A 12331-nucleotide genomic window follows, 5' to 3' on the forward strand; every position below is an offset into this window, starting at 1 on the left:
AGCTAGGTCACACTTTGCTCAGCCCTTCTTCACCATGTGGGATTTGAGAACAGCCTCGCTCTTGCTCTCCCATGATACTGAGATGGCTCTTGGTCAACCAGTGCTAGACGACTTCATCCATACAGAGAGATGAGGGCAAAGATTCACCCCATGGCATTTTGAATTCAGCCAGAAGGCTTTGTTTCGTTTCCGCTACTCCCATGCAAAGGATACAAAGGCCACCAAATACTTCCTTGCTACTCTCTATGCATTGCATCAACAAGCTCAAAACCCCTTACAGTAATCTCGTAAACCTATACTCACCTAGAAACCATTTCATTACAACAGTTTTGCTATATTTTTGACCAAATGAAGTTAAACCATCTGTAACTTCTGGATAAGCCTTGGCTATCTGATGCCTCAAAACAGGATATTACTATCAGTGGGCTCACGCCAAACAAGGCCTTTTAGAAAAACATGGTCTTATGTCCCAAAAGACCATAAGCATGCAGTCTGGGACAATGATCAGGATCACTACACATTTTCTCATACCTATTCTTCTACTGGCCAGAAATAGATTGACATCCAGCAGCACCAGACCAGCATTTAGCCTCACTGCTGCGTGAAATTGTTAGGTGCTGGAAAAGCGAAGCAGAATTAATTCCGTCTGTAACTACCTTTGAGAAAAGTGACTGGAAAAATGATCTCCCTTTCAGTCATAAAACACTTTTAGAAACAGGCAGATTTTAAAAAAAAAAAGCAAAGAGTTTTAAAAAAATAAAAGAGTGATTACACAAGTAGCTTATAAAAGAATATCAGGCAATGATGCTTATGAAACAGACTTTCTGAAACTAAAAAATTTTTAAAAAAGCAGAGAGTGAAAAATCTCTTTTCAAACCTTTTCTGTTAGCATTCAGGCTAAATATTTTACTACTTCAACCTTCCCACCATCATCTTCATTCATAAACTTCTAACTAGCTGCAGGTTGATTAAAAAAAATTCTGCTGGTGTGTGACAAGTTGAAAGTAGTACAACATGAAGGTTAAAAATTCAATGATTTTAATACAACCCCTGATGGAGGTAATTTACCATTCATACTATTTTCATTCAATACAAGCTGCCATTTTACCAGCCCATTCTTACATAGTTCAATAATGATAAGGTTAGCTTTGAAGTGATTCTTTTATGTTAATGACATTCTCCACATGTTGGGTCATACTTTGGGTTAAAGAACTGAAAATGTAAATGAATGCCCATTAGGGTGGGTAATAGCTGATCATTAATGTTACATTTTATTAGATCTGCCAGCCTTACTCACTCTAATTAAAGGACAGTGATTCCCCCCTCCCCCCAGACAGTACAAATGTACTCTTTCAAAGTTAGATGCACATATTTTTGTAACACAAATTCAGTGGGTTTTTGTCTTTCTGCATATTTTTTTTCTAATTTACATTAGTAAATTAATTAGTTGTCTTACAGAAAATTTTCATAGTAATTTAAGTAAACACATTCCTACCAATCTTATTTCCTTATTTTAGAAAGGAAGGAAGCTGCAGAGTGTTGCAATCTGTTAATGCATATGAAGGGAAAAAGCCTGAAAAAAATTGAAGTTAGTTCTATTCTTTTAAAATCCTAAAATTATCTTCTACTTTTAATCACTTTCTAAAGGAATTAACCTATGTTGTTAACATTCTTTGTGTACAGCAATAGTTTACTTACAAGTTTCCATGCCTTCATCATCATCATCTGCTACAGGTTTATCGTATGATTTGTCTATGGCAGCTCTGAAGCTTTCATTGCAGCCTCGTCCTCGGATAATTCGCGGGCGCGGGCGGTGGAAGGGAATATCACCATTCAGAGTCACCTCAGCAACGGCTGTCTGCAGACTTTCTAATGAGCTGGATTTCTTCAGACCTAATGAAGGCCCAACATCTCTGGTTGGGGAACCTTAGTGATTTGGGGGGGAGGGAAAGTAATTAGAATTAGTATTGAGAACTGCATGCTTGATTATGCATATCCATCCTGAAAGTCTTTGGGGACACACTTAACATTATTCACATCATCTCTCAATAATCTGTAGGGAATTCTCTGCAGATTTGTTGGTCTCAGAAGTGAATGAGTATGTCAAGTCATAGTCAACGAAACCGACAACGTTAGCAATGTCTGGCTTCTCAAATCAGTGAAGAGAGAACAACATCCATTACTATTATTTTAGCAATTTGAATGATAAAGTAATCACGGGGCTTTAAAAACATAGCTCATAAAACCAGCAGAGACACATATCTATCGGCATCAAACAAAACTATTAATTATTTTTGTTTTGATCAGAATATTTCATTTGTACTAGGAACTGATGAACAGAGAGCAGATTACGGGCATGAATCCTATTGTGTTTAGAGTAACAGTCTTGCAAAGCAGCCTGACTTCTGGCTTCAAGGAACATGCCGTTTGCTTTTAATTGAGTTTTAAAGAGTTGCATCAAATTGCTAACAATTTCATAATGAAATGCTTCTGAGAAATATCAGTTGACTTGCTGGAATTTTGTGAAGTTGTTTAAAAATAATCTGTGGAAAGGACCCAATTAGTCAGGCAATACCAGTTATCCAGCTGGAAAAGAAAGGCATTCCTGGCAGTCACCAGTTTGATGTTTGGGCAGCATTACAGCTGGGGCTGAGGGCAGCTCTTATCGCTGCAGCATGTCCAGAGGTGTGCCAAGAAAGCCCCAGACAGCATTCTGCAAAACCTTTTCCCCATCCAGACTTTTCTTCTCAAGGTTGTGGACTAAATGTCTACCCTCTGTTTTTAGATACACACATTCACAGTGCAAATCAGCTGATGATTGCACAATTAGATCTCATATTATAGTTAAAACTGCGAGAAATCTTTCAGGGGAAAAAAAAATCACTGTATTTATTTGAAGTGATTTTATTCAGAAGTGCAGTATAGTCTTGGCCAGATTTTCCATAGGATTTGGGGCTGGAGAGCAAGATGAGGTGGGACATCATCATCGCCACATTTCCTGAAGTTATGAGACCAGAGCCCTCACCTAGAGTATGGAAACCTCACTTTTTCTCTACTCGAAGGGAGCAGAACAGAGAAGAGTCTTGTGGCACCATGGCAGTCCCAGGTAGTGGGTTGTTACTCTGTTGATATCACTATCCTCATCTGACAGAGGCACAGAAAGGTAGCTTTCAAAGCCAGCCAGCACTGAGAGACAGAGCCAAGAACTGAACCCTCAGCAATACCAAACCAATGAACAATATATTTGTAAGCAAGGTCTGGTGTGAATAATGCAATAAAGGAAAAATACATTTTTTAAGTATTTATCTCAGAATACTACAAAGCTCTGGAGTCGATCCCTATTCTGGAAGATATTAGGAGGGAGAAGAAAGACAGGATCTGTCACTGTTCTTTAACAAAGGTATGTGAAGTTAGCTTACATTGTGGAAAACTACTACTACACTACTAAAACCAGCTTCTTTCACTATTCAGTATTGGGTGGGGAGGAAGACGGTTGCTGGACCTACAGAAGGGATGCAGAATAACAGCATGGCGAGTCTCCATGTCGTTTGTTAACTTGGTATGAGATGGAGCAAGGCAGCAAACGCTTTCATTTTCTATTCAGCTAGAAGTCTGAGCAATTAAGTTAAACTGAAATCCCTCAGATCAAATAAATTCAAACAGCAGCTGTCAAAGTATTCCCCTTCAGCTGCCCTACTGATAAGATGAACTTGTAAATAGAAACAAAACAAAAATTCTCTCTCACAGGTCTACACAACTCCTGCACTCTGGTTCGCCCGGAGGTCCGGAGTCCTGCTGCTTGGACCCTCAGCCAGAAATAAACACACCCCAACAAATGAGAAATTTTATCTTGATGAACTCACATCTCCTAGAAGAAGTCACCCTCACTCACACCCGTACTTGTTGGAGGGCCGAGGGTCATGAGGATGGCTGGGGGCACAGTGCAGCTGCTGGGGTGAACAAGAGCAGCCGGCTGGGACAAGGGGGGTTTGATGGCTTCCCAGCTGTGCAAACAAACTGCAGTCCAGGTTCACCAAACTTCTGAACATGGGCTGAAGTCTAAGGCAAGTATTTTTACATAACACTCTCTTTACCAAGTAAAAGAACTCCAATTTAGACAGTGCCCTATAAAACTATCCACTTGCTAGCATATGCCAAAATCTGCTATTCCTCCACTAATGCCTGCAGTACACAAGAAATGAAATTTCATTTTGTTTTTTACTTTTCGAGGTTGTATTTTGTTAAAAACAGTCCATGAGGCAGGAAAAATGAATGCAACATTTTGAAGGAAAAAAAGAGGAAATGGGACAATCATATATAAACCAGCTGTTTGACAGATTCAATTTCATATACAAAAGGAAAGGGTATCCTCTTACATGGCAACTTACTGTAAACTTCCTTATTCCAGATTCTGCTTTGCAACCTTGAAATGAAATGCTCATGTATCTTTTCCTAATTACTGAGTGGCTCTTTTTGTAAACAGTAATTATAAAGAAGGCATTTATGTGCCCATTTATGTTCATAAAGGACGTTAAAAAAATTCCATTTCCTGCCACCCAATACAGATCTTTGTGAGAACTGTATTTATGTAAGCTGTGCTTTCCCAAAGGCAAAGCTAGATGGGTTATGACCTAATGTTCCTTGAGTACTGTAAAACTAATAATGAATTACAGAAATGATAGGAATATTTCTTGAACTTGGGTGGCCATGAACACAAATGTGGACAGGTTGCAGGACTTGAAAGAGGGAAATGTCCTTTCACAAGCAATTTAAGCACTGTGATCATAAAGCTATGTATATTTTAATGCCTTCACTATCTTCTATGGCCACTTCATAGCAAGTCTACTATTTTCAAAATACATAGTTAAGCCTCCCTGTAAATTGAGTGAGTTCAGAATTTACTACTAGAATTCACCAGCCAGGAAGTGAGTTGTTTACCCATAATCCGGTGAGAAACAGCAAACTTTCTTTAAAATTGATTCTGTTTAAAATTTATGAGTCACATCAAAACCTTGTTTTCTAAATACAAAAATGTCAGCATTTTCTTCCAGCCTTTACAGCGCTGGTGGTAATCATCAGAAATGTTATCTGCTCAGAACGAGTTCTACTTCTATTTTGACACCAGAATTTAAAGTAGAAAAAAAGAAGAGAAAAAGACACATCTACCTAAAGCATCTTTATATGACTGAGGGATAAAAGGGATTCTTTTATCGTTTTTAAAATTTGAAGTTTATTAAAATTTTCCTTTCCAACAATTTTATTAACAGCTTTTGAGGTAGATTCATCCCTCTGTGCCACAGCAGTCCTCCTACTGTGACTGCCACCACGATCGCAGCCTCCCCGCACGCTCCGCATACACGCTCAGCCGTATGGCTCTACTCTACATGCCACACACCCCTATCCATCTCTCAAGGGCTTTGTAGGATGCTCACACCACCCCGCCAAGCACAGCCGCTGCCCACCACACATGCATCACCACTCCCTATGTCCCCAGCTGGCCAGCCCTTGGGGACAATGGCCAAGCCTTGCCCTCTAGGCCATGCAACCGCCCTCTGCTCATGCATGACTGTGCTGGCAGTGTGTGCATCTGCTCTCTCATGGCACAGACGGCCCCCACCACATAACTTCACAGCACGTACAGATCCAACAAGACATTTAATACATATAGATCACATGAAGCCTACGTGTTGCTCCCTGCTCCAAGCCCTTTGTTTTTCCCTTGTCCTGACGCTGTTTAACAACTCATTGTGCTTCCACTTCTCTCATCTTATGTTAAGTATTTATACAGTGCCACAAATCCGCTTGGGCGATTTGCAAAGGCAAAAAGCATGGTGTCAAAGGATATATGAAGTTTCCTTCAGTGTTTCCTTCAGTGACTAATTTTAAAGATTATGAATTTTTTTTTTTCCATCAGCACTTTCTTTTAAATTATTTAAAATGACAGTTTTATTTCTTTCTGAAACATTATTTTTATTAACTCTCAGGTTAAATGCTACCAGCAATTGATGCCAAAAACTTCCCTCGATTTGATTAAACCAGTTTTGCAAAGGCACAAAGTCTACTTTCTGAACACTTTCTTAAAGGACATTAGCAGTGAGTTTATTTACTAACATCTGCTCTATTAGATTTGATAAAGTCTTCTATTTCTAGTTCAATTCATACACTAAAAGAGTAACATTTTGGCTGGGGAGAGCAGGGGAGGAATAGAGCAAGCAACTGCATCAAAAATAGTTTAGTTTTAGTTCCATTTAATGAAACAGTTTATTTAAAAAGCACTGTGTAAAAATAAATGAACAAACAAAATTTAAATAAATGGGGTTTGATTTTTTTCCTTTCTTTTTCATTTTCACAATGTGTACATGGAAAAATAATCACCTAGAACTGTAGTATGCCTGAGACTCAATAAATGAGACATGCTCAATTGCTACTGAATATACTTCTAACCTCTAGGATGAACTGTAAACACTGCAAGGATTAGGCACTTCAAGTGAACTATAGAAAGAAAAATAATTAAAAATCTATTATAGTAACTAGGGCTGGTAAGTTCTATACTCTCCTTTTCAGCCAATACTATTAAGTCCAACTTTGACTGTAACAGAGTTTGTTTTTATTTTTTCTAAAGTAAATATATGCTAAAGTTTTCTGGCTTCTAGAGTTCATTAAAATATAGTTCACCACACATTTGAAGCGATTTTTTTCTTAGAACCAGATGATTTTTAAGCCAAACTACAGTAAGTGGTTTGTTTAACAACCACATCCATCTTCAGTAATGGGAGAAATCCAGTGTTTATATACAAAACCTGGTTAAAAGCACGCAAGATAAATAAAATAAAAGTACAGTGAAAGGTGTTTTTCCTTTTTTCCAGCCACTGAGCTTACTGTGTTACAAAATATGTAACTGCTTAGTCCAGATGGTTACGGTCATGCTCTTTCACCCAAGTTGTCTGACTTGTCTCCTTTTTGGAATTTAATCCAGGTGTTACACATAGAGAAAAACTACACTCTATTAATACCACCCTGTATTGATACCACTAAAAACACTATACACTTTTAAAACCTAAGCATCATATTTTACTAAAACACACAGGTTTTACACCATTCTAATCACATCCCATTCAAATAGGCAGCCTAATAAGAAAATGAAAAATAATTAACAATAATTTTGAGTTTGATCTGTTACTCCTTTTTATGGGAATAATGCTCAGCGGTGAAGGCAGTTCCTAAGCACTGATTCTTACCACAACCATTAACACAATTCATACATTCACACTGTGATGGCTTTAATCCTTCAAAACATTCATACATTTTAATTTTGTGTACTCATTCTCAATTTGTAAAGCTGCAAGTCTGTGGCCATATTAAGAGCTAGAAGTTTTAGTTGTTTAAATAAAAATCACAATTTTATCACTTGGTTACTTACAGCTTTTCAGTATTCCTACTCATGTTGTAAAGTGTGGTTAAACAGAGATGCAGTTGTGAATTATTAACTGTAAATTCTGTATGGAATGTCCTACTCCCCAAATCATGCTAAAATAAATAACATTTTCAGGTTAAAAAGGTGAATTGTTCCTAATTAGAGCTAAGTAATGTTATGGTGTCCTCTGGATCTAGCCTAATTAAAATAGCATGCCAAAGGTCAAAAGCTAACATATTAATAAATCATAAAGGTTCATAATTGCAGTTGGTGCATTATTTTAATTACTAATAAAAAATATGCTTTGAAAGCTATTTCTCATTATCATTGTGTGAAATGTTACAATCGATGGTATGTGGAAAAGATTCTATTTACATATTCTTTTGTTCTGTTACGATGCTCGGGTTTCAGCTCCAAAGGCAAATCAACTTGCACTAATAATCTTCAGCTCAACTCACAATATGTATCTGATGACCACTTAAGGCAAAGGTAGCAGTTTTCTAATTAAAATAATTATTTCCAAGCACTGTGTTAGCACTGTAATAGCCAAACCTTCGACTCCTCTACATCATCTCTCTGTGCATTAGAGTTTGAAGCTAGGAGGAGATTTTCCAAGATTTTTTTGAAAGGACAAAAAATCCAAACAACTGTGAATATTTATGAGTTCAAAGTGTAGAAACAGGTGTCTACCTACAGTCACATGTATGACCTGGTTGAACAGACTACCTTAGATACTTCTCTCCATAGAGAATTTTCTTTTTCCGAACGACTTGATTATTCACAACAATAGAAAGCAGCCATGCAAGTACTGGAATATTCATGTTTTCATGCAATTTGACTGGCAGTTCTGTAATTGTGGTAAGCTGCTTTGACCAAGGTTTCTATAGCAACAGCCTTACTGTCAATTCTTACCTGTTTTCTGGTCATCCATTGTACTGAGCTTAGTCTCGTCAGCTACTGTTAAAAGGTAAATGTATAACGGTTAGCCCAGTTAGTGCCCATGCCCCACATGCATCCAACATTCCTTCTGTTTTGCATATTGTTTTTCCAAGTTAGGGAACCTTAGCAATGTCATACTTCATGCAAATAAACTGCAACAGTAAGCAAACATTCTGGGTAGAAATGGCAGCAAACTAGTAACCTTCATGCAATGTCAGTCATGTTCACATCACAGGCAGGTACAATATGTTATTTACACGTTAGCACATCACAACTAGTCAAGACAAGTCAATACCACCAACCTTACTGTCCCCTGAAGAAGTTGGTGAATTAGGGATTGTAGTTAAGATATTCACAATTATTGTAAAGGAACGAATCGTATTATATTTTATTATTCTGAGTAGGGAATTTTGTGTGTTTAAACAATCAAAACTCACTGTTTAAGGTTACTAGAGTCTGCACTTCAGAATCTAAATTCAATGGCAGAAAAACAGATGGGCTTGTTAGCGATTACTTATTCTCAGTTGTTTTATCAGTTAAAATTATTATAGTCGATTGTCTGTCTTAGCTGCTGCTACTTTACAGGGCTTCTGATATAAATATTAAAACTTGGGTCTCAAACAGATGTCAGACTAGCCCCATTTTCTATTTCTGAAGGAACTCTTAAAAAAAAATACTTGCATCTGTAATATCTTAATCAAAATCCATCTACAAAATGAGAGACTACAAAGGATCTTTAAGGCTAATTGCATTATAATCATGAACTGAGAATAATCCTGCCTACCCAGAACCACAGCGTGGTACAGTTTTATGCAGTTATTCTATATGGATTGGTAAATGCACTTTTCACCTCCATTTTAATAAATACTTTTAATGTTTATGTATAACCATATATCCAGAGGGCTACAATATTTAAATGTATGGACATTTACAAGTGGTACAAACAATACACAGGTCACTTGGCCACTCACGTTAAGAATACTTTACTTCCCATCAGTAGACATTACGTGCAGTAATACTGCACATAAACAATGTGTTTGGAATTACAAAATCTATATACTTACAACATGAAAATCAGGTTCAAATAAAACAATTGAAAAAATATCACTCACTACCTAGATCCATGCTTTTGGATTTTCGTGTTTTAACAAACTCCAACTGACTGGCATCTGAAAATTGCTTTGTACGCTTTTCTGACATGCTCTGGCGTCCAAAACCCTCTCGCTGGAAGGCAAGCACTGGATCAACATCTGGACTAAGAGTGCTGTAGGAAGGGAAAAAAATCATGCGAACATTTATCAAGATCACGCAACCTTTCACTCTGCAGAGAAAAGCATTTATTTAGCACGTGACTTCCACCAAAGATAAAGTGCACATTTTTAAATAAACCACTGCAAGTAGTCAGTTACACACACACGATGGATTTGTTTTACTGCATCGAGCAATTCTAGTTAAAAAGTATCAAGAATTTCACTTATGAGCTTTAATGAAAGATATACGTATCTGGTGCACTATACATATACTATCAGAATGTACAGCCCCAACACAGGAATAATTTGAGGGAGAATAAAACAGTTCCTTTCTCTGCATGACAAACAAATATATTCTCCTGATAGCAAATTATCAGATCTTTCTTCATGACAAAATGTTTTTAGTAAAGCATAAATAGAATCTGTCCTGCCTGAAGCCCACAGAGCTTTAAACTTCTTCATTTAAAGACTTTGCATTAAAATTTCTCTCTAAATGTGAAATTGCTTGTACATTTTTCACAGCATCTCCTGGTTTTAACCTGGCTATGACAGACAAACATATTTTTACTCATTACTTCCCTACAGAGCAAGTATTCGCCACAACGGCTCCACCACTAAATCAGAAATGGGGGTAACTGGACTGAGTTTCGGTCTCTTCTGCAAGTTTCTTGCAAGACCTCGGCTGAGTGAGTCAGGTCTTCAGCGAGCAGTGATCGGCATTTCACTATGCTTCATCAGAAGCACGCTGAAGATAGATTTATTAATGTTGGTCAAGTGTTGGCAGAATCATGAATGCAAGAACGCAGGCAAAATTTGGTGTGCAGGCTAAACCCTAGGCTTGCAATGTGTCACCATGGCCACAACACGTGTTGAAAACAATAAAAAATAAAAAAAAAAAAGCAAGATTGCTTATTGCTAATAAACAATATGAAAGGAAATTCACACAAAGATCTTCTGACTCATGCAAAAGGGGAGAGTATTAAGAAGAGCCCGAAGGCAAGCCCAAAGAATTTAGATTTCTACTTCAGCTGGCACAAAAAGAAACCAAAAGCATAAAATACTGAAAAAATTAGTATTTTGCACCATTGTTATCTATCCTATAGGAAAAAGACCTCTCAAAATCCCCCCTTCGATTGTTGTTGTACTTCAAGATAAAAAAAGCTGAATATTTTGTCACTAAGATCTCTAAATAGACTAATTGTCATTCAAAATATTGTATAAATACATGTTACTGTTCAGTAACATGTTTCAAAAGAATTATTTTCTACTTTAAGGGCTAAGTATAATACACATCTCATACCTAGTGAGAAACAGGCAAATAGTGAATTTCTGCAGAAACCAACTTATACTTTTAAATTCTGTAACATGCACACGTTTATGTATGCCATGTACTATCATTTATAGAAGCATCTTTGATCAAGAAACACCTGGGTATTAGGCACAACAGTGAAGAGAGGTAAGGAAAAGTGTCCAAAGGCATCAAGTACTATAAAGGATGAAAATCACTATCCACATTACCCGGCAGCCTAGAAGAAACTCAGTCTAGTAGTGGCAGATTTACAAATAATAAGATATGTGCATGTGACAAGCATATCAGGATCAGAGCTTATACGAATAAAGTCAATGTCAAGTGCCTTTTGACTTTAATGTTTCTGGCTCAGGCTCATAATGTTTTACATTTAATTACTGCAACTATTTCAGAGATGTCTGTACAATTTAGCAACGTTTTGAAGCATATGCTTAAAAGCTCTGATGAATCAGAGCCCGAACTCAAAAATAACTATTAGTCCTCGCATTCACTCCCACAAAATAGGGAAAAAATTATCTCCACATGATAGAAAGATAAAACAGACAAGGCCAATATACATTTCTAGCATTTACAGCAGCACAACACGTAGCTGAGTAAGAACCACCTAAGTCTGAAAACGTCCTCCGAGTGACTCAACTGAACTTACAGCGTTTCAACACCTTTCATAATCAGATCATAAATGACTTTCCCAAGGCCACACAGGAGCTTCTGGCTCACTGCTAGTCAGCCCTGTCTCTGAAGGCCAGAAAAATGTGGTTTTACTAAGTGAGAATTTTCTCTAGCAACATCTGTTAACACAGCTCACGTTAGTTAAAGATGACCGGCTTCATCTTGCCGAACAAAATGTATCCTGTGACACTTTCTTCAAAAAGGGTGAATTTCTAAAACTATTTGTTTTGGCTGTATGCTCCTATTTTCATCTGAGCTTGCTTTGATCCACATATATAAAGCTTCTAATAAAACTGAATATCATTTTCATGTAAATACAGCGTGCACATATATATTCAACTTGAAGTCCTAAGAACAGAGTAAAACTCCAAAGTTAAATAAAACTTGAAAAGGGCACCACAGGTCCCGGAGGGAGCAGTGGGGTCTGGGCATGGCATCAAGCAACCGGGAATCCTGGAGATTGGATCCCAGCGTTTCCACTGACGCTGCCTTTAGGGGCTTTCTCTCTGCTTCCCTTATCTGCCCTTAGCACACCTACCTTCCACACGCACTTATTAGGGGGATTATTACTCCCTGTTTGCATAGTATCCTGAATACTAAAGGCGCTACTTAGCACCAAAAACTACTTGTTCTCTGACATCACGACATCTCATATCTTTTTACAGTACAAATATCTGAGCCCTATGTAGAGTCATCAATTTTCATGTCCTGGTTTATTTCTATTATTAATGACACACGAGCATGTTTTAG

The 12331-nt window shown here is 37.5% G+C and overlaps 1 protein-coding gene across 12 annotated transcripts in view; it reads right to left on the bottom strand.

Moving 5' to 3' along the window:
• PARD3 (par-3 family cell polarity regulator) overlaps nt 1–12331 on the bottom strand; it is a 467456-nt gene that overhangs the window by 147180 nt on the left and 307945 nt on the right. For 8 of the 12 annotated variants that reach the window (XM_076331853.1, XM_076331849.1, XM_076331847.1 and 5 more), the window contains 3 exons: nt 9466–9617; nt 8327–8371; nt 1699–1926 (listed from right to left, as the gene is read on the bottom strand). In XM_076331853.1, the coding sequence (XP_076187968.1) occupies nt 1699–1926; nt 8327–8371; nt 9466–9617 (425 nt within the window). The remainder of the gene's footprint in view (nt 1–1698; nt 1927–8326; nt 8372–9465; nt 9618–12331) is intronic. The other 4 variants (XM_076331848.1, XM_076331842.1, XM_076331854.1 and 1 more) reach the window with 2 other exon arrangements.

This window comes from Aptenodytes patagonicus, chromosome 2 (assembly GCF_965638725.1).
Source record: "Aptenodytes patagonicus chromosome 2, bAptPat1.pri.cur, whole genome shotgun sequence".
NCBI lineage: Eukaryota > Metazoa > Chordata > Aves > Sphenisciformes > Spheniscidae > Aptenodytes > Aptenodytes patagonicus.